This window comes from Gavialis gangeticus, unplaced genomic scaffold, assembly GCF_001723915.1.
Source record: "Gavialis gangeticus isolate Ggan-Ray unplaced genomic scaffold, GavGan_comp1, whole genome shotgun sequence".
NCBI classification, from domain to species: domain Eukaryota; kingdom Metazoa; phylum Chordata; order Crocodylia; family Gavialidae; genus Gavialis; species Gavialis gangeticus.
Window position 1 is genome coordinate 9,036,333 of NW_017728996.1, and position 25,002 is coordinate 9,061,334.

A 25,002-nucleotide genomic window follows, 5' to 3' on the forward strand; every position below is an offset into this window, starting at 1 on the left:
CAGTTGAAGAAACCCTGTGTAATGCAGGGCAGATCCGTGATACCTGGAGAGCTCCAGCTTCAGGGCTGAAAGGAGTCCAGCACCTCAATTTGTCCATCATTTGTCATGATGTCCTTCATGGAGCTGTCTCCCCTACATGAAGGACATCATCCCAGCAACTGGTCGAATCTCAGGATTGTATTCACTGTAAAGACATTGCATCCATAAGGAGGTTACACAAAGGAGCAGTGCACAGTAAATTAAATGGAAGAATTCTCTTTTTTGAAAGAAGCCACTCGATAGTTGCTGCGAAGTATTTAAAGGCACATCTGTTTGCTTGCCAGCTCATAAACACTTGTCATTCATGTCCTCAACAAGGCCAGCAGGTCACAACTGCCTGGATTGTATTTTCAAGATGGTTAGACAGGCATGCTGAGATTTGTCCAGTCGATGCAACATATATCAAGCTGATGCTTGTTCCCAGCACAGACCCCCTGAATGGAGAAGTTTGTTGGAATATTTTCAAAAGACCTCACAGCGTCTCTCATATCTCCGCTATTTATTCAGTGTCAAGTCAACTGTCTTTTCCATGCAGATCCCCTAAGAGGGAGAACTTGACACTCTGGAGAAGGTTAGTCTTTATCTCAGTTGGTTCGTATATCATTTTTCGACCCACCTGTCCCCAGTGGGGTGTTGTTTTTTTCCTTTTAACCACTGCACTGGCAGGAAAACGGGGTGTAGGAAGACCAGACATGCTGCTGCTCGTTGGCACAACTCAGACAGCGATAACAATGTCCCTTTGTTCTATTGTCTCTGTGCTGGAGAAGCTGTAATTAAAAGCAGTGATTTTTAGTCCTGAGATTGTAATGCCGCCCCCTTTCTACCTACAACAGATCCCACAGAGAGCTTCTGAAGTAGGGGCAAAACTTTCCGACCACCGTTCCAGGTGTCCAGGGGCTTGGGTAGGAAATGGATGCTCACATATTCCCATGCCCCGAGGAGCCCTGGCAGAGCTTCCATAGAAGTCAAAAAGTTCAAAAAAAAAATAGACCACAGCTGCCCACTTGCATACATGTGGCTCTCATCATCCTAATGCTCGTAATCATGTCTCCCTCTTGCGGCTGCTCTCTGAAACTCTACCAGCTGCCTTCTCCCAGAGCTCCCAACTTGTGTAAAGTTGAAGCGTTATGGCCTTTTGGTGCTGAAGTGCCCACATTTGATCCCTGTCGATGGTTTGGTCATCTGTGCGTGGCTGTAGCTTGCTGGGTGTCACTGTAAATTAATCGCAGAGCGGGGCATGCAGGAGGCTGAAGTAATACCACCCTGGGGTCATACGGTTTGTGTGATCAGCCGCTTTTTAGAAGTAGCATCCGCTGAAATCCACTTTATTAAACAAAAAAAGAAGCGCACGCACACTTTTGTCATCTGCTCCTAACTTAGTTGTGAGAACACATTGACTACCGTCAATCAGGCCAATGTATGGTGTGTGATACAAGGACTGTGTGGCGCAGGGTTTTCTGAACAATTTTACTACAAGACTACACTAACCACACCGTGTTCCCAAGAGTTTGGACTGGTGTCATTGTGATTTTTAAAAGTTTTATTAAGTTATCCTGACATTTTAAGGGAGGTGACAAGTTCCCTATTGTACATGCCTTGATCTGTGGGGCTTTTCTCAGTATTAAGAACAAAACTGCTAAAGGAACAGTTTTAAAAGTCACCTTATACAACACCAGGTCCTGGATGGACCGGACTTAAATTTTTCAGATGATCTTTTTTTGGTTGCAAAGTAGCCATTTTTCAAAAACATTTTTTTAAAGAACCTCCAGCTTCTCCAAAGCCCTGCCTTTTATTGATTTTCTTATTCCCATTCATTGAAAAAATATATGTGTTACTCATTTTTGCTTTTCTCTGTTTGATCCAAAACCCACATGTGTGCAAACAAAAAGATGTTGCCAAAGTGTTCGAGAATGTCCTGACTTGGCAAGGAGGGGGGCCTAAAGTGCCACAAAAGCACTTCCACATAATAAAACTTTGAATGTTTACATTCTTTTCCTGAAGCAAAATTTTCATTTTTCTGTTGTTGAAGCTGAGTTGAGAGCTGATTGTTTCTTAGCAGGCCCAATACACAGAAGCTGAAGATAATGCTTATTGTTTTTCAGTGCTCAGCAGATTGCGGCAAGGGCGTCCAGAAGAGAACAGTAACATGCACAAATTCGCAAGGAAAATGCGACGCAGCCACCAGGCCGAGGGACGAGGAGGAGTGCGAAGATCACACGGGCTGTTACGAATGGAAAACAGGAGACTGGTCTAAGGTAACAGTGATCTTCACGCAGCATTTGCAGCCTGGCTGCTTGGACTTCGGGTCCGAAATCCATTTAAAGCACGAGACCCAGAAAGTGTGTTTTCAGTGTCAAAGTGAAGTGCAAAGAAAACAGCAGAAGTTTGATCCCCGTTAATCTTTCTGGCAGTGTTAATGGTTGCAAAGAGTGTTAGAAACTTGGTCACTAAACTAAAATGGAGGGTTAGGGTGTCCACTTCCAAGCAGCAGATAGAAATTGGAGTTGCTCTGTGTCCTCCAGCCCCCAAGGCTGCCTGTTGGAAAGCGTGCCATGCATGCGTACTGCCTTTACCAGGGTGCTAGGGCACCGTACGCTGGTGGCACACCTCCCTCCAGACCCTAGAGAAGGGAGTGAAGGATCCACACAGTTTACAAGTCGGTTCACCTTTCTGTTTGAGAGCTCGGCCAAGACAGCCACCCGGGGGAAAATCAGCCCCCTCGGTGTCATGAGTGGGGACAAGGCTGTGTCCAAAACCTAGGCGGGCTTGTCCTCTGTTGAGACATTCCCCTCTCTTCAGTATACAGAGGAAGGGGAAAAATCAGGGTCTCATAAAGGCAAGTGAATGGCAGAATTCATGAAAAGATACTTGACAGAGGGGGGGTGTCCTACCCTGGCCTGACTGACCTCCCAGGAATAGGAATGAGGGCCTTGCGTTTGGATATCAATAGAGCTGGGTTAGCAGAAATTAAGCAGGACATGAACCAACAGAAGCAAGTTGTTTGGCCTCGTGATTGTGTCCTCAAACTATCTGGCATCTGACTGGCAACCCCAAAAGTTTGGGAGAACTGCTCTTACGCAGACGTTTGGAAAGGATCGGCTCAGGAAATCCTCCCCAAAAGGAGACTCAAAGCACGTACGGCCAAATCCTGGTCCGCTGGCGCATACAACCAGCAGTGCTTTCTCTCCCCTCGCCCCCACCCAGCACACAGAACCTGCCACCACTATTGCATCAGAAAAAAGATGGATCTAGTGCTGTGCAAATGGATCTCACTTGATCACCAGCACATGGTTGCCTGTGCACCAATATGTGAAACACTGCTGAGTCCGATCCCTGACTCATGACGTATTTAAATAGATGGCCCCATCCAGGAATCCCTTCCTCAGGTCCAGATTCTACCCCTGCTTAAACCCCTGCTTTGACGTATGTTGAAGTAAATTTGAGCAGAATTTGTGCCTTTTTTCATCCAGTCCTTATAGTCAAAGGCGGTTGTGCTTGAGATAAACTCCTTGAGATCTCAACATTTGACTCTAGCACCAACAACGTGTCTTTACATTACCACTTGCGTGTTTGCGCGAGGGACTGACATTTCCCAGGAATATTATATTCCAGCTCTGTTTTCTCTTATCTTTGCAACTGTACCATTCTTTAAACAGAAAGCCTACTTCGTGTTCAGGAATGTACGGCATGTGCTGAAACTGCTGGGCCACAGTAGAGGCACTTTGCTTTCCAAAAACCTGAGTTTAATAGTTGTTGTTACTGATCAAACTCCAGTGCAATAGAGGCCCAGCCTGGGCCAATTGGCCTACCTGCAGTAGCATTTTTTAGATTATGATCACTAATAAAATATTTGTAAATATATCCCTTCAGGTAGCCAGCTTATGTGAATCAAATGGTGTTAATGCTGGAGAACGCGCAAGGGACCTGCCACATGCAATAGGATGGCATTTAAGCCGAGCCAGGACCATGCATCCTAGAAGAGTTAGCGTATTTAACATTATTTTATCATAACCTGGCATATGTAACCCAGGAGAACTGGCCAAAATAAACAATCCCTGTGTATTAGCAGGTGAAATAGCATTTTTTTTCAGAATACAAATTGACTGGGATTCCTGTATAGGGAGGACTATGAAATGATCGTGTATTTACTGACTACACCAATTCAGAACACTGCTTGGTGTGATGCAAACTGAACCCAGTCAAGAGGTTTCATAGTTTCCTGGTTTCATAGTTAATAGGGTAGGAAGAGACCTGAGCAGGTCATCATGTCCGACCCCCTGCCATGGGCAGGAAAGGATGCTGGGGTCAAACGACAGCTAACTCTTCTCATGATTTAAAAATGAACCAACAAAAGCAGTGAAGAACATAACCCAAAGTTTTGGGGGTTAGGTTGGCAGGCACATGCAGATACTCTGGGCTAAATAGTTGGGAATTGTACACCATTATAGCAAATAATGAATACAATGAATTTAGCATGTGCCTGGGAGCAGTGATGATTTATTCTAGCTTATTGGTCTTTGCAAATGATTCATTCTGGGTCCTCCCAGGGAGAAGAGTGGCAGAAAAGCTCATGAGCCATCTGCCTCCAGCAGCAGCAATATGAGGGTTGCAGAGGCTTTCATTCAGGTTTTAAGCTGTGTGATAAAGCCACTACGGGCATCACTCATCCTGCTGTTGGCCAACGTAACCCAGTATCTGGCCCTTTTTAAGGAGAAATGTTACTATTTGGGGACAGAAAGTTTGAGAGTTAAATATTAGCAAGCTCTATAAAATGTGCACCAAGGTTGTAAAACATCATTGCCAGTGCTCTGGTCTGCCTACATCAGCACTTCTTGGAAGTGTTGCTCACGCATTTAGCATTCAGCTAAACACACAAGAGCACGCACAAAATCACTGCTTTGAAGCAGTTCGATCTTGACTGAAAGCTGGGCAGTTAAACATTTTATCACTGGATAATGTACTAGTTTCCCAGCACTTTGCTCTCAATTGGAACTTTTTAAAAAGATATTTGTAAGCCTCCAGCTGTTGCAGCAGTACCCAGGGTTACAGCACAAGCTTACTGCAGCAGACCCCATTTAAGACAAATGTCCACTTCTAGCAATTCCAACAGCACAAACTAATTTTTTTTTCATTAATATGATAGCAAGCATGCTCTTTTAATGAATTCTTCTCCTGTCCCTTGGGGGTGCTTATTATACTGAGCTTGCCCTGTAATTCTTCTTTAGCAGCAAGTATGTTGATCCATTGTCCTGTCTTAAAATATGCTTCTGGGCAACTTCATTTTGGATCACGGATGATCTGGTGCATTGCAGTGCTCTGCAAAAAAGCAGGCAGGGGATGTGCAGCTCTTTCAATCTGCCTACACCATTGTTAGGAAAACTTATTAGGAAACCTGATTTATCTTTTTTTTTTGCATGTGCTGGGCTGCATTTGGGAGAATGGCCTGCAAGGTTAGCTCTCTATCCAGAGTCCATCACAACTCATGTGGAGAGAATAAATGCATTGCTGTGCAATTCAGGACATATCTGACGTGGTGTGGAAGTATGTTGACTGAAAGTGTGGGCCCTGCCATGGTGCTGACAAATCTCAAGTAGTGCCTGAGATCAACCAGTCCAAGAGGGTTGTTTCTCAGCTCCCCTAATAGCTATCTATTCCCTGCCCTCCTAATCTGCTAATAAAGTTGTTGTGAGGTCACTCAGGTGCAATGCAGGCTAGTCCTGTATTTTCCTTGGGTTCTTTTCCAGTTGGCTTTTGGACGCTTTCAGGGAATAACTGGAGCATGGGAGATTTAAATAGCAAGGCTGTGATTTATCGCAGGGATTTTAGGGAATTCACTTTTATTTCCCTTTCCTTTATTTTTTTCATAGTCTTTTCTACATCTTGGCATTTTCTGTCTTTGTCTTGTGACTGTTGCTGTCATTGTGGGGTCAACAGGACCATCCAGTGTTCCCAGTTCCACTTTGAGTTGTGTTGCTCTGGCAGGATTGTCATGGAAGCTGGATTTACGGCGTAAAATAAAACGGTCTTGACTGACTTTCATGATGGCACATTTTCAGCTTGGTGGATAGAACTTTAGACCCTCATAGTCTGAGGAAAAGTCTTTTAAATGAAGAAAGATGCATCTGCTGGGCTATATTCTTATCCCAGTTAACCTGATGTCATTGGTTTTCATTCTTGCAAAACCCAAAGATCTCATGTATCAGAGTAGGTCAGATCTTGAGCTCAGCATACCATAGTGCAAATCCAAATGAAGTTAGCCGGCTGAGTTACTCCAGACTTGCACAGCGATGCATCTGAGATTAGAACGGGGCCTTCTGCGGTGAGCAGGATCTTTGGGTTTTGTGCACTAGGTGCCATGGTCAGGGGCTCTGAGTAAACCTGTAAACCTGTGATAATCTGAGCTCAGTATCTACTGGGGGAAAGAGAGGCTTTTAGAAGCAAACCCTTCTTTAACCGCTTTCCATGCCAAACACCTGGCTGGCATGCATCTCAGTAGGGCGCATACAGACCAGGATTTGCTTGCTGACTGGAACAAATTGCAAAGCCCTGGTAAGGAATGGCTTGGCGAAGTGCAATGTGAAAAATATTCTTGCTGCCAAATTATGTCATTAATGATAAAAGCACAGTTGAAAAATTACCTATAGCCACCTGTCTTCCCTGCCTGGGAACAGCCGCCAGTTTCTTTACCATCTTTTTCTTTGCCTGTGAAATGCCGGCTGCAGGTAACTCATCCCAGGAGAATATTGAAAACAAGGGAGGGAAAAAAAATCGAATTTCCTATTAGAATAGCATTGTTTTCATGCCAAACACTGAGATGTTTCCTTCTGAGGATTAGCAGTCATTAATCACAGTTGTGGCAACAAAGGGATTTTAGTTACAAATGAATTATTTTAACTGGATTGCAGTGAATTGTTGGGTTTTGGGGGGATTTTTAATAAGAATTCACTAGGAAGTCTTTTTCTTTCAGAGAATACTATGCAATCAAAACTCTCTTCCTACATTTACAGAAGAGTTCCAGTGGTTTGGGAACATCAAAAAATCCCTACCTCCTGCTCTTAATAACTCATTTTGCTTGATAAGAAGAGCAAATCAAGGACAGCTGTACTTTAAGAGGTGTACTCAGGGGTGTTGTAAATATAGAAGCAACCTTCTCTTTGTTCTAGCTTTTATTACAGATCCACAGCTTGATCAGCATCTGTTTATAATAAACTCCAGACAACTTGTTAATTCTTGATAAAGGTCATGGTCCAGTTCATCATCTTCTGCCTTGGAGAAAATCACTTTTCTTGTTCAGTTTGCATTGATGGAGAGCAAACGACCTAGAGCAGATAGCACCTTAGACCAGCTGTCAGACGTTGCAGCTAGCAGCCTGTTTCTGCTACCTGTGATTAATGTTCCTATGAAAGAGGGTGCCTGTCAGGCACACGGATACCGTAGGTGCTGCACACAGGTTTGCATATGCACAGAGCAGTTTGCTCATGCAAGTGCTGTGGCAGACGGAGGGAGGAAATTTGGCCGTAAGGTATTACTGCCTTTGCCCATCATCCTACAGTGCATGTGAAAGATGGAAATACTGAAGAGATGTCCTCTGTGCAGAACCCAGCTGCGAGGAGGGAATTTGATCATGTAAAGTCAGAGCATCTCAAAGCCTAGTTATCAACCCTCCAACATTAACAGCAGCTCAGAGCTTATTCCTTTGGCCGGTGACCACTGACACTCAAGCCACAAACCCTCTTGCCTTCAGCTCACCAGCAGTTCCCCTCTAAGCTGCAGAAGCTGAAAGCAGTGGTCTGTATGAGCTTTGTGCCAACCAGAGATTCAAATGCCAGTATCCCTGGGCTGGTTGCAGTGTAGATATCTTAGATTCATAGATTCTTAGATTCATAGATTTCATTGATTTCTAGGGTCTGAAGGGACATATTTGATCATGGAGTCTGACCCCCTGCTCTGGGCGGGAAGAGCACTGAGGTCAAATGACCCCAGCCAGGTGCTTGTCTAATCTCTTTTTGAACACCTCCAAGGTTGAGGAAAGCACCACTACCCTTGGAAGCCCATTCCAGATTTTGGCAACCTTCACCATAAAGAATTTCTTCCTGATGTCTTCCTGTTCTTAGAGAGAAGATTAGAAGCTTGTTCCATATGTTTGTAGAGCAGAACGAAACCTGAATGTATAGAAGGGATCAAACACCATTTACCTAGGCTCCTTCAGAGGAGGATTTTGAATACAAGAGATCTGAAGCTGATGTAGGCTTGGATTACAGAGTAGGCAGGACCTGTCGCTCTCCTCTTAAAATGAAGTTGATTTTGTTTACAACACCACTGGGCACATCATGGGCCCTCTGAAACCAGAGACCAACTCCTAGTGACTTTACCAACTTGAGGATTTGGATGTGAAATTGAGGTTCCTTGCAAAAGACTTGCATTTTAGACATGGCAGGGCTCCAGAGCTACTGGGGCTATTCCAAGGGTGGGCAAAATACAGCCTGGGGGCCAGATCCAGCCCTCCAGGCCCTTCTATCCAGCCTGTGGGGCCCCTAAAATTTTTTTTTAAATTACATTTATTTGCTCCTGTATGCCTGTCAAAGATGACAGGAGCCAGGGACAACAGGACCCAGGGGAAGCTGGCAGCAGGACCCAGTAGCAAGGCCCCTCCAGCCCTGCCTCCCCAACCAGAAGCCCCTGCCTAGCAGAGGCTTCTGGCTTGGGACTGTGGGGCTGTTCCTACTTCCCTGCATCAGAGAGGTAAATGTGGCCCTTGACATCTTGCCAAGGGTTGGTAAGTGGCCCTCTGCCCGAAATAATTGCCTGCCTCTGAGCTATTCTCTCATCTTCACAGTCAATGGGATGAATACTGGAGCTTCTTTTTGCTCCCTGTTTGCTGCAAGAACTTTTCTGATGCTTTATCAGCAAATGTTAAAGTGAAACAAGCTGGTCTGAAACCCAGAATTAGGGTGGAGAGCCTACTCAGAGTCTTGCAGAAGTTGAATGTGTTTTAGGCCATATTTTTATTGGATCTGATGCTGTTTTCTATGTAGACAAGGCCTTTCTCTGCAGCCCTGTGTGATCCTCAAGCTGTAAGGGAAATGGGGAGGAGCAGAGGACAGATCAGTTTGGATAGGTCCTGCATATGTATACTCATCCCCTTAGCACCCACTTTCTGCCACTGTGTGATACAAAATGCTAGGGTAGGTGGACCTGTGATCTGAACCTGTACATGACAGCTCTTATATGTCAAAAAGAGGGGAACTCCTTAGGAAGCTTGATGCCTCCAGGTCTGATTGTGTTTATCTATCTACTGTTCATCCATCCATGCCCCTGCTGTGTGAGTTCATATCCTTGTGGGGTAGTTCATAGTCCACCCAAAGGGGCTCTAATGTGCCTGCAGTTGAGTTGAGGAAGGAGCTCTCTGAAATGCTGTTTTCATCCAAGTCATTGCTTTGAACTCATTACTGAAATCATAGAGAAGTAGGGCTGGAAGGGACCTCCAGAGGCCATCTAGTCTGACCCCCCACCTAAGGCAGGATCATCCATATCCAAACCATCCCATACAATCCATAGTCTAACTCCTACCAAAACGACAGTCAACCCTGACACAAAACTGAAGACGTAACACCCTAACTTGCCATGGGCAAAGCAGGGGGGTCATGGTGGCCAAGATCCTGCTGCCGCAAAGGTTGTTAATATATGTTCAAGAGCTTCCAGGAAGAGGACCATGCCCCCACTACAGGCAAAAACCCCTACAGTCCATACCAATTTGACCATGACTTTCCTGACCCCAAAAATTGTGATCAGTCCAACCCTGGGTAGAAAGTCAAGACCATGGGTGGGTATTTGCTTCAGAGGTAGCTTTTGCCCTGTGGCTTCTTCCATGACCATGCTCTCTTTATGAACTGGAGCATCAACTGATCCTTGAGCTGAGAACCATCTGCACGATACCTGTGCAGTAGGCCTGTGTGAAGCAGCTGATATTCACTCTGGGTTCAGATTCAGCCGATTTGGGGGACAGTGATTTGATTCGGTGACTCGAATCACTGTCCTGAATCGATTCGTGTGAATCTGATTCGGCAATTCGGCCGCCGCCAAATCTCCAAATCAAACAGGACCCATCCCCCGCCCACTCTCCCAGTGCCCCACCATGGCTGCTCCACCCAGCCCCAGCATCCCTACTTCTTAAATTAAAAATCTGGGTTCAGCTTTCAAGTCTGCCCCAAACTTTCTGGGTGGCCTTGCTTAAGTCACTCAACTGTGTTCTGCCTCAGTTTCCCCACCTTTGAAGTGGGATCACTTAACTCATGGATGCAGCTACTGTGTGGTTTTTGTAGTGCAGACAAGATTACAAACCCCATAGAAAAAATGCCAAAAACGTGAGCTTTTGCACACTGAACAGCTCAGCTCTGAAAAACTGCAGTGGCAAAACGTTTGCATGTAAACAGAGCTTGACATTTTCATGACTTAAGTTGAAGTATCTTTAAAAACATAACCTGAATGACATGATCAGGTGAGTGTGGGTGTATGAAATGCAACTGCTCCATAACGCTAACCTTCTTGAGTGAAATCTTGGCTCCACTGATGCCAAGGGGAGATTTGCCTATGGCTTCTGGGAGACCCTGATTGCACCTGTGCTCTTCAAAAAGACACTAAAAGGCAGTGGGATAATCAGGGAAGTAGCAGATGCAAGACTGGGCAGGTGATCAGGGGACCAGTCTTTTGTTCCTGTCTTTGCTGGTAGCCAGCTGTGTTACACTGGGCCAGTCATTTCACTTCTCTGTACTTCCCTTCTTGACACTTCAATTATTTTTTCTGTTCTTTGGCGCAGAAACCATGTCTTGTTTACACAGCGCCTTTAAGCACCGCTGTTAGTAGATGTTAATAGCTAAAAGACTGCTCTGCTGAGGTCCAGTTCCCAGGAAGTTCTTTCAGCAGGACCTATTCTTGTAGAAATAGCTGAACTAGCCTTACAGCAGCCAGCGCCAGTACCGATAACAGTGGAGAAGCAACAGCACAGAGCTCGGTGAAGCCTACAACCTTCCTGGAGAAGCTGGGTAAATAGGTGGGTTCGTGCTGATGCCTGCATTCAGCTCCCTGCTGCCACTCGTGTCAGGTGTGTCTGTGTAAGGTGCAGTTGCACCTTTGGCTGCAGTGTGGACAGCCCCAGGGGCTACGTTGAGCTGGGGCCCTGGCCTGAGAGCACACATCTCTAGGCATCAGCATCTTTCTGGAGTTTGGAACCAATAGTACCATATTCATTTCATAGTTCAGCTTTTATTACCTGGCACAAAATTGCAGTCATAGGGACCTGTGGTTAGAATCTGGTAGGAGACTGAATTCATTTAATGGTAAGAACAAATTAAACCGGTCACATATTTCCATGGCGGGCCAGGTTGCATAAAGCCCTTTGCAGCTCAGCGACTTCCCAGAATATTCACAGATTCCAACCTCAGCTCTTCCAGCTTCTGCACTTAACAGTGAAGCCAAGTTTAATTATGCATTTGAGATGCACTGGAAGTGCTGCTTGGGTCTTGGTCCTCGGGTCATCCAGCCTTCAGTCTGAAAGCACAGCTGTTGGCAGCGAGAGACGATTGTGCTGCTCTTTAAGTTCTGAGATTCTGCCACATTGGACATCAGTATGTTTGTTATAATTTATCGGTTCTTCCAGCATTGAGTCAAAGGAACAGGCTTTTTTTTTTTCCTGATTAAATTAAACAGATCAGTCACTTGACAAAACTTTCCAAATTAAATATTGTTACCAACAAGACTAGATATGTTCCCTTAATAGATCTGATAGTCTTTTTTTTACTGCAGAAGCTTGAAAAACAACTTCCAGGATGCCTTGGGCGAATTAGATCTTATCAGAAAAGAGACAGAAATTTCGTTCTTTGGTGCTTAATTAATGAGGCACCACTAGAAGCTGACCCGACATTTATGAAAATGCACTGCTTGCTGCCACGCTGCTGTTAAAATGAAGAGCTTAAATTAGCAAAAATTCACTGAAAGCCTAATACTGGGGGCAAGGGACACCGACTCTTGCAAGACATTTGTCAGTCAGCCCAAATGCTTTTTTCCAATGTTGCCAACAAGAACTTGCCTTACTTTTCTCCTGACTTTCACACATGCAGGGAAGCTGCAATAAGAAATACCTTCACCCTTTCTGAAAGGACTTGAAGTCTGAAGTCAGTATAAAATGTGACTCCTCCACTGGGTTTTAGAAACATCACTGCAGTGTTATAGCTGGCTCTAGCAACTTGCAGAAGAACTAAGAGAAAATAGGTATACCTTTGTACGCAAGTTGCCTCTGAGGTGGATGGGGAAATAAGTAATGCAACTTGCCTTTTCGCCTTTGCATTTTTTGTTCTTGAATAATCTTGCTTGGAAATAGAGCCCAGGTCCTTAAAACTCCAGCCGATAAAGTCAGCATGCATGGGACTGGTTGAATGGGACTCCAGGACCGTCTCCCAGCCTTTCCCAATGAATTTGGAAGAATTTGACATGCAGAGGTGAGCAGTAGATGTAGCCAACAAAATGTATGATGGATCTATTCTCTGCCTAATAGTAGACCAAGGGTGTTCTTAAGGAAGAATTGTGATCTAAAATGATCTGACAGTCAAAAGTAACGAAAGGCACGAGAAGGACTCCACCATCCCAGTCCGTCCTAGGCTGCTGTTTGTATGATCTCCATGTTGTTAAGTCCTATAAGTTTCCCTTCTCTAAATACTGTTCTGCAGAGGGATTCCTTGCTTGGTGCCCTTTGAGTCTCTCCAGCTGCCCAACCTCACCCTGTAGCCTTGAACTCCCAGTATTTGCTATAAACTTGTTCTGTTTAATACCTAGTGTCTTTCTGGGGCGTTCTGCTTTTGAAAGCATTTAGACATCCATCCATACCACTGGTATGGGGTGTAGTAGCAGAGTGATTAAGGCATCTTGCCATAGCTCCTGAGACATAGAGTCAAGCCCCATCCTGGTTCTGTGCCAAAAGCTGCCCCTTGCAGACCAAACTACAAATGCTCATTCAGGCTGGGGGGGGCTGAAAAAAGTCAGACGTGGCACTAGCCATGTGGCTCCATCATGGACCATTGGCTACGAAAACTGGTGTTTCGTAACCATACCGGTCCTATAAGCTGCTAGACACAGGAGGACTTTTGACCTACAGTTTTGGAGGGCTTCCAGATTTTTTTCACATCCATACTTGAAGGTGGAAATAACTTATGAGTTGAAAACTCATAGTTTGTCTTTAAGCTGTAGCTTTTCAATGAATAAATCTTCTTTAAGCTGGAAAATGCAGCTGCTACCTTGTCAATTTGTAAGTTTATTTCCTTCTGGATATCCCCATTGGCTTGTGCGTTACTGCCAAGGTATGCAAATTGCCTCACTTCTTGTATTCCTCCAAGTAATGCTTGAATTGGGAGTTGCTGGGGCTTCTCTTGGGCTTGGTCGTCCCCGTCCCCCCCCACCCCGCCATTAGCTAATTATTAACTATCCTTTTCACAATGCTAAACAGTCTTTAGGTTTTTGCTTGCACCTTGGCTGAGCTGTCACTGATAAGATTCGTGTGATCAATAAAACCTGGCTGCTTTAGGGCGCTGCTTTTAAGCCACGCATAGCTTTTCTCTTCATGGTGTCACTGGCAGTGCCAAAGAGGATTCATAGGTTCACAGCAGTTAGGGAAAGGACCTCACGAGACTGTCAGGTCCAGCCCCCCTGCTCTTATGCAGGAAATAAAAGACTGTTGGGGTCAGAGGAGAGGAGAAGGCATGCATCCTTGGTACCTATGCTAAACAATTTACTCAGGTCTGTGTTTGCTGTAACTAGGCAAGCTCCACCATGACATAAAGCCTTAGAGATAGTGCTTATTGTTGGCATAGCATAATGCCAAAGAACAAACCCTGGCTTGCATCTACCAATGCACCTCAAGCAAGACCCAGGAAGTCATCCTCCTGCTGTACTCGGCCGTGGGGAGGCCACAGCTGGAGCACTGCATCCAGTTCTGGGCTCCGCGCTTTCGGAAGGACGTGGAGTAGGTTGCGAGAGTCCAGAGGAGAGCCATGCGCATGATCAGAGGGTAAGAAAGCAAGTCTTATGAGGAAAGACTGAGAGGCATGGGACTTTTCAGCCTGGAAAAGCAAAGTCTCAGGGGGGACTTGGTGGCAGCCTATAAGTATATTGGGGGGTGTACCATGAGCTGGGAAAACGTATCTGTTCACCAGGGCACCCCAAGGGAAGACAAGGTTTAACGGTCACAAACTGCTGGAAGACCATTTTAGGCTGGACATAAGAAAAAACTTCTTCACCGTCCGAGCCCCCAGAGTCTGCAACAGACTCCCCCCAGAAGTGGTGCAAGCACCTACTCTGGACACACTTGGACACTTATCTTGCTGTGCTCATTTGACCCCCGCTGGCTTCCTGCCCCTTGGGCGGGGGGCTGGACCCAATGACCTTACAAGGTCCCTTCCAGCCCTTGTGTCTTTGAATGCTTCCAGGTGAACCATAACGTGGGCTGTCAAACGCTTACTTAAAATCTGTGACATTTATGGGGAGTGGGTTTGCCCTTTAATTCTCTCTCAAGTTACTTCTTCAGGTGAAAACCTGGCCACCTTATGTTGAAATCCATTTGCTCTTCCCGTAGATCAACCTCTCTCTTTGGGCTGTTGAACTGCTGAAGACTTTTCTGGCAGTGAAGGGAAGGGAATGCCTGGGTAGTTCTTGCAGTGACTTTTCTTTGACTCCGGTGCCATTTCTCCTTTGGGCTGGAAGTTTTTCTGAAGTATTTCGTGATTTTAGAGTAGCACGGGAGTAGCTGAAGTCAAGGAGAGGGGCTGAGCACATCGTATTCTGTTCCCGGTTCCACCACCGATACGGCAAGCTCTGCAGGCCACCTCCCCTCCTGTTTCCCTCAGCTCCTGCATCCATCCAAAAGCCTGGGGTACTCGTGAGCCTTAGACAATGCAGGTGAAACTTTTTGAGATCCTCCAAGGAGGTGCCCTGCAGGCACAGAGCACTCACCTTCTGGTTAATGCATTGCACACAAAAAAAAAAAATCAAGCCCCATACTTGCTAACAAATGCTTGCGCTAATCTTGTCATCCTGCTAGGCTTTTACCTGTAAGCTAGAGCACATAGTCTTTCCACCGAGGCTCTCTGCTGGGTCTCCAGGGGAGGATGGGGGTAAGATAGCATGCACAACAAAGCTTCACCTGTTGCATTAGATGAAAAACCTGAACCAACAACCCATGGCACCCAGGCCACCCCCCGCAATGGGTAGTGAGGCTCACTGGTCTAGCTCCATTTGCTGTTCCCTGCTGGAAAGGAGTTTGCAGCTGCTTTCCAGTGCTGGGACTCCCCACATCCCATGTGGACTTTCTCTGGGACTCCTGTGCCAGGATCAGTACTGGCAAGACCTGCAATGAATCTGCCCCACAGACTTGTTCGAACTATGTCTCTGCTTCCCTGCTCCCAGCAGTTAGGTGCAACATAGCGGAGCTGTAGCCATGAGCAAGCTTAGCCAGGAGCCATGAGCAGAAGGGCAGAAACAATACAGAGAAAGGTGCTCCTCACTTTGAATATGATTTCCCTGCTTCTTTTAGCAACATCCTTTCTCCTGAAGGAAGCCAAGTGTGAGCAACAATTCCCTCTTTGTATGTATTTTGTATCTATTCCGATTTCCTATTGAAATTCCTATGTAAAGAGACTATCCAAGTATAGAGCTGAAAATTTCTTTTTAAAATAAGCCAGATGTCCAACCTGACATTAGCTGCCAAGTCCAAAGAGTTCAAGAAAGATGTTAAAATATGTCTTCTTGGCTGTGAAAGACTGATTGCATAGCATAGGTGACAATCCTAGTCTCCGAGGAGAAGGGATCAAACCGCTCGGGGCGAAAACCCTGCTGGTATTTGTCTAAGGAGTGGAGCTGGCAGTGTCTGTGGAAAAAGTTTCGTGGCCTGCCCTCCTTGCTGGCTAGCAGAGGCAGAGGCAGACACACACACACAGAAGGTAGGTAAAGGACTCTAACGCAGTGCCTGAAAATATCAATGTGCCTTAAAAGAAAAGGCTATTCTTGGTAGGAGCATTGGTAGATACAGAGTGCTCCCTGGGACAGATGCACACGCACGCACAGGATTACAGCCCAATACTCTGTGATCTCAGATGAGCGATTTCAACTCTACGGTGACGTCTGTCCAGTAAACGTTGCCCCAGAGGCAGCGTCGTCAAGCGTGCTGCACTGGCGTGGGCAGACTACCTCCTGTACATGGCAGCCCTATCCTAGGGAGGTGGCTAGTTAGCACTGCTGAGTACTGAGATCTGTTCGGTTGCAAACAGAGGTCCTCCTAGTCGCACCGTAACTTTTGCTGTGGCAGCACAAAACACGAGCAAACAGATATCCTTGCGCCTTGTCACGCCCCAAATGCCCAAAAATGTGAGTGCAGCCATTCCTATTAATAATTTGTGCCTGGCTACCAAAGGCCAGGTCTGTGGTCATGCCAGGTCTGCATGCCGTGTGCCGCTTTATGGCAGAGGATGTCTTTGGTTATGGCGCAGTCCCGACAGCCTACGGCTGCCCTCTCCAGTTGCCCCAGGCAGGCAACTTCAGGCTGCCTCTTTCATGCTGCAGAGCAAGGGAATGCCATGGGGTCCCCTCGTCACACGTGTACCCCAGGTCAGGGCCAGGCACCCAGGGCTGTTGTCCCACAGAGTCAGGCCCCTTGAAAGCTGGGACGAGGGCCCCGGGTGATGTCTGTCCCTGCCAAGCAGACAGCTCAGCTGTGCCAGGACGTGCCTCAGCAGAACTGATCCCATGACAGAAATGACATTTGATCGTAGCCTTAGCCAGCCCAGAAGGTAATCGTCAGCCTGCCCATGATGGCTACATTGCTTCTGGTTTAGGAGCCAGCCTTCCCAGAGCAGGACATGCTGCTTCGGGGTGCTACCGCGGGGGACAGCACGTTTACTGTACAGACGTAGCCTCTCGGTCCGTACAATGGAGATGTTCTTCACTTACCTTGTGGGAGCACTGTGTGAATTAATTTTAAGGAAGTTTGAAGATTAAAATTGCTACAGCATCATCCCAACGGTCTTTGTTGCATTGTATTAAAACATGAAAGAATTCTGCATTTGCATCCATGTGGACACGTTCCTGAGCTCCAAGAATACAAAAGGATGGGCAGTGCGTTACTACCTACCTCCATGTGAGGGAAAGATGAATGATTTTGTAAAATGTCACGCAAAAACAGAGAGCCAACCAAGTCTGAGAACACCTTTGCAGGTTGAGCAATCTGCTTGCCCATACGAGCTGTGCAGTTGTTATGAAGGGACGAGGTCTGACACTTGTCCAGCAGCTCCTCCTTGGAACAGCTAGTCAGCGAATGCACAAGAGAAAGAGCTGCAAGTCCTCCGTATTATGGAGAAGTTGGTACAAAAAGGAACAGTAGTTGAGCCAGTAATAGTGACTGCAGTACAATATAACTAAGTTTAACATCCCTGGGGAAGGGAAGGTACCAGAAAGGAATAACATTTGACTCATTTGACTTTGTAGAACAGAGTACTTAAAAGAAAAGAAGCTATTGAAAAAGTCCCCAGAGCCAGTCGTACACGTAGCGGTATTCGAATGCAAAACAGCATGCATCGCTCTGAGCAGAGAGAGAGCAGGAAAGCCAGCAGTATGCCCACCTGGCTCAGTGGCAAGATCCTAGGGGTTATTTGAGCCAAACAGAGAGATCCTTCAGAAAACAGAAACGCAGCCCCGGAGTACTCAGTTAAACAAGAGTAGAAAATATGGCAGGCGGCATGGAAGGAGGAAATTAGGAGGCTGAAATGGAATTTGAAAAGCAAATAACTGAAGCAAGGACCTAACAGCGACTTTTGTGAGTGCATGAGACGCAGGAAACGGATTTGAGAATCGGCGGGTCCCCCGGACCACCATTTGTTAATGGGAGCAATTAATGAAGATAACAACATTGCTAAGAATATAACTGATTCTTGGCATGAGGCTTCACCACAGAGGAGGTTTTGTAGAGCCCTACACCAGACCTCCCCTTTCCTGGAAGCGAGCAGGGGGAGGGCTTGTAGCACCCATGCGGTGAGCCTTTCTGAAGGACTGCTCCACGGTGCCTATTTTCCCTGGCCCAAATCACGTGAAGCCTGGTTGCGTCTGGCCTTTTACTGTCCCACAAGTGCAAGAGTCCATCCCTCCAAAAACTCCTTCCACTGCTTTTACGCGGGCCAGGCTACGCTCCTTGCACTGTATGTTTGCTGAGCAGAAGCAGCTGAGGTTTCTAGCCAAACCAATGAGACTGTGGCTCTTCTCTGCTTTCCTACAACAGACAAAAGCGCTTTCCAAGGTCACAGCAGCCGCAGGGCTCCCACACCACTTGTGTGTCACGCACATCTCCTCCTGGCGCTCCCCAGAGCCGCTGCAGCCCAGCAACCCCGCTGTTTGCTGGCTCAAACCACCACCTTAGCCCTTGATGTTACATTGGCCTGTTGAGAAGCTCCTCTGCCCGCGGTGTCCGAGCACTAGAGCATCCCACCTGGGCTGAGCTCAGCTTCTGATTGTCTTATGCAGTGGGCTGGGCTGCGTAAGGACCCGCTGCTCCGCTCCCCGCTTGCTTGTGTGTGGCACGAGCAGAAGTCGGACTCCCGCCAAAGTCTCGCAACACGTCGTTTCGTTATTTTAAGTACACGGCTCTTTGATTAACTCCAGCTGGTGTGCTCCCCTCGGCTCGCCGAGCACGCGTTATTAAAACGGAGCTGCGTGCAAGTGGGACGTTGTAAATCACGAGTGACAGGGCAGAGGGAGGCAGGGGCAGGTGGGAACTCCAAATGGACGACAACCAAGAAAGCTCATAAATAGAGCTGGCCTCTTGGCAAAGCTAAGCCCCACGTCATGGAGAACAATTTCCAGTCGCTCCTTGGAGGGCAGGCCAGTGTCAGAGGGTTAGCAGGACTAGATGCAGCCGAACGCTTGGATACTTGAGGCTTTCTGCTGTGAATTGGAAGATGGTCTCCCCTATTTCCCCCATGGTCACCATACGTGGCAAGAAAGGAGCAGACTTTGGAGGGCTAGAATAGCCCACCTCTGCAACAGGTTCTTGTCTGAGGTTATCCCACCACCTGCAAAGACACATTGGGTAGAGGTCACCTTGGCAGCAGGTTCTCCTGGGATTGCACGGTGGAGCTCCACACAGCACAGGGGTGAAGGCAGCATCAGGCCACATGCATTTTCCAAAAATGCCCCTGTGCGGTGTGAGCTGCATCAGGAGGGGTGCTGAGCTTCCCAGATTCCTCCAACCTTTAGAGAGACCTCATAGGATGTGGCGCTGTGGCTAAACGGTGCTACAGAGACGGGCCTCCTTGCCGCCAGGTAGCCAGATGCCCCTCTCCACATCCCGGAGACTCCAAAGCCTGGAGACATGCACGTCTCGGGCGCCAGGGTCTGCTGCCAGTCTCCAGTGCCGTCGTGGAGTATTTTGGCTTGGGTGTCTTTGCAGTCAGCTGCAGTGTGACTCACTGACGTGTCCTTCTCTCCTCCAGTGCTCCTCCACCTGCGGAAAAGGCCTCCAGTCACGCGTGGTGCAGTGCATGCACAAAGTCACCGGCCGCCACGGCAATGAGTGCCCGGTCCTGTCCAAGCCAGCAGCCTACAGGCAGTGCCATCAAGAAGCCTGCAACGAGAAGATCAATGTCAACACAATTACCTCGCCCCGACTTGGTAAGTGGGAGATGGTTCTTGTGGGAGAAGGCAAAATGATCAGCCCTGAACACTGCAGTATATCTCCTGCCTGGGTATCTAGGAATATGTTGTACCTGTGCTGAATTTTGTATGGGGCCCTGGGCTTGGGGAGTGTCCAACTCTGAGAACCTGATGGTCTCGAGTGGGCAGAGCCATCCTGCCTTAGAGCCACCCCGTGGCACAACTCATTCCCTGGGAGAGTTGTTGGAGCCAACAGTAGGCCACGGAGAAGGGGTCCATGACAGGTGAGATGTGGTCACCAGAGACTTTTAGTGAATTTTATCATGTTTTTGGTTGCCCGGAGAAATAAAATAGAAAAGTTGTGCAAATGTTTCCAGGCAGCAGAAAGCCTTCCCACCTGTCCTTCACTGTACGTGAACATGAATATAATGATAAGATTTGATTCAGCTGTGTCCAAAAAAACAGAGAGGACCTTGGCAGGTCGAGTTTTACAGGGGTTTGAGGTTTCTGGAAAGATTGTGCTTTTTCCTAGAAGGATGAATGCTGTGTAAATCAGGTGCTGTTTCAAGTGTGGGACATCTCTCTTTAAGCAGCAGCAGGGAAAGAGGTTGGAGAGTCTTTAGCTTAATCTCTTCTGCCCTCCCACATCTGCCCCTGAATTATCTGCCACTTGCTATCGTTTACCATATGAGTGGTGACAAACTGCTTTCCAAATTACCGTAATGCTTTACTGCGGTTCTACCCCAGAGGTGACCCAGTAATTATGATGCTGAGAGAGGGGGGTCTGTGTTTATCACCCCCGTCAAAGGGTGCAGGTTGTAGCCATGTTGGTCTATGGACATCGGCAGACCAGGTTCGTTGGGTGAATCTGATATCTGTTATTAGACCAACTTAAATACTGTAGTTGGAAAACATTTTCTTAGCAAGCTTTTGGGTTTAAAACCCCTTTTTAAACCCGAAAGCTTGCTAAGAAAATGTTTTCCAACTGTTTAAGTTGGTTTAATAACAGATCTATCAGGTTGCTTCATCCCTGTCAAATGCACTTGATTTGTAAGACACAAAAAGAGATCATTTTCTAGACCTCCCAGCCCCTCCAGTCAACCTGAGGTCTGAGATCCAGGCTGATTTCTCATACTTCTCACTTTATTATCAGGCCAAAGTAGGCCATTCGTTACATTGATGAGCTGAAGGTGCCTTTCTTTTCCCTGGGTGTTGTAGCCACGTTGGTCTAAGGACATAGGCAGGTACGGTTCTTTGGGTAGATGTGTTATCTTTTATTAGACCAACTGAGTGTGTTGGAAAAAATGTTCTTAGCAGACTCTTCCCTATGCTTGAAGAAGGGTGTTTGTGCCTGAAAGCTTGTAAAGAACAATTTTTTCCAATTATTTAGTTGGTCTAATAAAAAATATCACATTTACCCAAAGAACCTTGTCTTTCTTTTTCTTTGTCCTCAGTATAACTGCTTGAAACTCAGAGAGGGCTGCCAGAAGGGACAGCATCTAACATGCGATCCCTTCGCCGTGCAGGGCTCACAGACGTCAGGTGCCCCTGCCATCAGCTGATCGGAGTCTGCGTATACCCGCTGCAGTCAGCACTGCTGAATATAAAGGAGCCATTCTTCCATAGTCACTTTTTAGAGTAGGACTACTATCTAAGCAGGATTAGACTTGAGGTTTCTGGCCTAGGATTTGTTTCCCTAAAGTCAATAATATTTCTAATAGCTCTTTAGAACAGGATGGGCTATTTTTTTTTTTTTGCAGTGACACCCATGTAATTGAGAGGAGAATTTAATCCAGCTGAAGAGCTTTAAAAAGCTTTTCAATCCTTTTGTTTAGAATATCTGAGAATATTTCCCAGGCATTTTAGTGCTCAGAGCATAGCGAAGGGGGGAAAAATTGGTTTGAGAAGCTTTAGATGCAGCGATGAAACAAGAAAGCCATTCTAATGTCCACTTTAGCACAATGCAGTAAAAAGCTCAAGTGTTTAATAGACTGGTGCAATTCAAGGCCCTCCTGACGGTAATCTGCTTATGGCTGTAAACCAGTCTGAAATCATCAGTGCAAAAGTGATATTTGATATTAACAAAAATAGACACCGCTCACAAGCACTGAGCATTTTACTCTTCTTCTGGATGCGGTAGTGAGCATGTGTTTGCTTTCATCCAGCATTTTGTTTCCCACAATGCAAGGTTCATGGTAAAACTGCTACAGAAAAGTACCTTAGTAATCTCCAGAAAGAATCCAAAATGCTGCCCTCTCACTCCTTCGGGCTGTAGCATCGTTGACTCTGGGTCACATTCTTTTGAAGTGCCCCAGTGTCTCATGCCCATGCCCCATTATCAAAGGTGACAGGGATTTAGGAGCCTCCACCCCACTGATTTCCACTGGAGCTTAAGTAGCATTTGAAAATGGCCTGTAGGCCCCTAAATCTCCTAGGGTGGGAGTAGCCAGCCTGGGACATGGGCAGCCTGTGTGTGTGGCACATGGCAGATCGGTGGGGACCACAGAACGCAATGCCAGATAGAGCAGGTAGCATGAAGCAGAGCAACAGAGTAGGCAGGGAGCACAGGGCAGGAAGCAGAAAGCAGAGCAGCAGGTCAGGCAAGGGAAGGGGATCGGAGTGGCCCCTGGAGAGGCTGTGGAGCTTACCTTGTAGCAGAGATGACAAAAAAGTTAGCCCCCACTGACTTAGGGGATGTCTACTCAGGAGATGCAGATACACCAGAGCTAGCTTTAAACTGGTGACTGTGGGTACTGGTGAGTACTGGTGGGAATGTGGGTGCCACAAAAAGCTTTTCACTCCAGCCAGAAACCTGTGGCCCTTGTTTTTCACTTCTCATGAATCTGGCTTTTCCTACGCGCATATATTTGTTTGATCCCTTTCCCATCTCTGCCTGGTCTGGGGTTCCCCATTGCAACGTGCTTGGCTCATTCTACTGAAGTATCTGGTACCGGCCTTGGTTAGAAAGTGGTGATCCAGAAAATCCCCGGGCCTGCAGGGGGACAGCCTGTCTGCTTAAAGCTAAGCACAGGCGTGATGCACTTTGCACTTTGCTGAACAGGGGCCGAAGGACGGGCACCAGCACAGCTGGGCGACTGGTGTAATGCCATTCCTTACGTCTCCAGACATAAGCCCAGCTACATTTTTGCAGTGATCTGTCTTGCTTTTGTCTTTATTAGACAGGTCACAGTCCCATTGCCCAACTCTCCTTAGCAGCAACCCAATAAAAAGCATATCGCCCCCCACTCCAGTATCAACTCACATGCTGCTGGCATTATTTTGCTCAGACCTGCAGTGCTGTTCTCACCTAACGTGCCGGCTTCCTCTCTCTATTTGTATCCCAAGCTGCTCTCACATATAAGTGTACAGGGGACCAGTGGACGGTGTACTGCAGGGTGATCCGTGAGAAGAACCTGTGCCAGGACATGAGGTGGTATCAACGCTGTTGCCAGACTTGCAGAGACTTTTATGCAAACAAGATGCAGCAGAAGAGTTAATGAACCGGTGCTACTTCTTAGGGAGTTACAGCTGTGTGTATGTAAATCATGGACTTGTAGGTCTGAGTACTGGAACTTAATGAATTGCTACAGTGCGGTGGATTCCAAAGCATACCTAATAAGACTTGAAACTAATTCTGCAGACTGGACGTACCAAAGTAATCCACTCCTCCACCTTACAAACACGAACAAAGAGTCATCTCAAGGAGCCAATCATGTAGAATGTTATTGTGTTTGGCAGCATCGCCTTCTTCATGCTTTTTACTTTAATATATTAATTACTAGCCACTGGATGGCTTGCTACCAGTAAAAAAAAAAGACAAGAGTCGCAAAGTGATTGAACTGACCAAGGTTGTGTGTGCCTCTGGCAAATAATTTAGCAAAGGTGTAGACATTACTTAATGCTTCAGTCTTGGCTTCCCTTCCAGCTGATGTTCTTAATTCCCAACAGCTACAGTGCTATGGGGTGGGCTCGGAGAGACACACATAAATGAAATGCTTAATTTAACAAAGGGGATTTGCTATAAAAGCTTGTGAAAACTGATAGCAGAGGATGGACGTCTCTGAGATTTCTGCAGCGAGCTCAGTGCTATTGTATCCAACGCTCCAGTTAGTAGACTTTTTTCTTTAAGCAATCGTACTAAAGGGGAATTTTTTATCCTCTCCAGTTCTGAACGCACATCGTCTCTCTCTCTGTCTCCCTCCCTCTCTCTCTCATTCTCAAAATGCATTTTCTTTCCTGGCCCCTTCCATTTCTCTGAGCTTAAAAGAGACTAGAAACTTATTAACCCGGCATCAAAAAGTGAGAAATGTCTGGGAGTAGCCAGAAACCATTTTCACTCACAGGGTTTTTTGGGGAGCACTCTCTTGTTTCATCTCCTCTTTCCAACCATTAGAAATCAATCCGATAAGGAGGCAGACTGTCGTTTCTTAAGGGCACTGTGAAACTGTGTTAGGATGTATCAGAAGTAGAGACTGGGACAATATTTGCGTGGGGGCTACACTAGAAACCCAAAACAGGTCTTTCCCACCTGTGGGCTCTGCCTCGTTGTTATGTTATAAAGCCTTTGGGAGACAGAGGCAGCAGTTAACAAGTACATGGAGTGAAATCCCATCTTACTGAAAGCCAACACTTCTGTGGGCTTCACGTGGGCCAAGAGTTTGCTCTTTGTGTCTAAATGCTTCTTGTTTCATCTGGTGCGTTATTGGGCTTGTCTTATCAAGGCAGCTGGCAAGTGCTGTGTAAATAATCCTCAAAACATCTCAGTGCTTCCCTGAGATGCAAGATAGGAACAGGAGCTACCAACAAGGCAGCATTTGTCCCTTTCATGCGTCTTTGCAGATCAGTGCATCTCTGTAAGTCAGACCTGGACCCTGTCCCCTGCCAGGGCGCGTGGCTCCCTGTGTAGTGCTTAGTTACACTCTTGCTCGCTGTGCTATTAACACATGAATTACAGCGTTGTGTTTGCTCTAGCCCCCTACATTCATATTTACTTACTTAGAGATTCAAGCACAGTTTGCATCCCAAACACTGGGGAAGCCTGGGTCCAGATACGAATGTTGTGACCCTCCACCTCTCTTTCCTGATGTCATTTGTGTTATTATTATTGCTACTATTTCCTTGCATTAATGTGATGAGAGGTGCCCTTGGCAACCAGCATTTTTAAAACCGCTTTTTCTCCCAGGTTCAGGGTCTTTCGGTATCCAGGATATAATTGAGATCTCTTGTTACCACTTGGAGCTAAACTTTTTAAATGGGAACCTCGCGTTCACCTGGACACTGGTA

At 46.6% G+C, this 25,002-nt stretch overlaps 1 protein-coding gene across 1 annotated transcript in view; it reads left to right on the top strand.

Moving 5' to 3' along the window:
- The window catches only part of ADAMTS17 (ADAM metallopeptidase with thrombospondin type 1 motif 17), a gene marked incomplete at its 5' end in the record, with an annotated part of 298,045 nt that extends 273,296 nt beyond the window's left edge, over positions 1–24,749 (top strand). Inside the window, 3 exons of the mRNA XM_019503813.1 lie at positions 2,142–2,294; positions 19,560–19,737; positions 23,065–24,749. Of these exons, the coding sequence (XP_019359358.1) occupies positions 2,142–2,294; positions 19,560–19,737; positions 23,065–23,216 (483 nt within the window). The remainder of the gene's footprint in view (positions 1–2,141; positions 2,295–19,559; positions 19,738–23,064) is intronic.
- Positions 24,750–25,002: the final 253 nt, after the last annotated feature.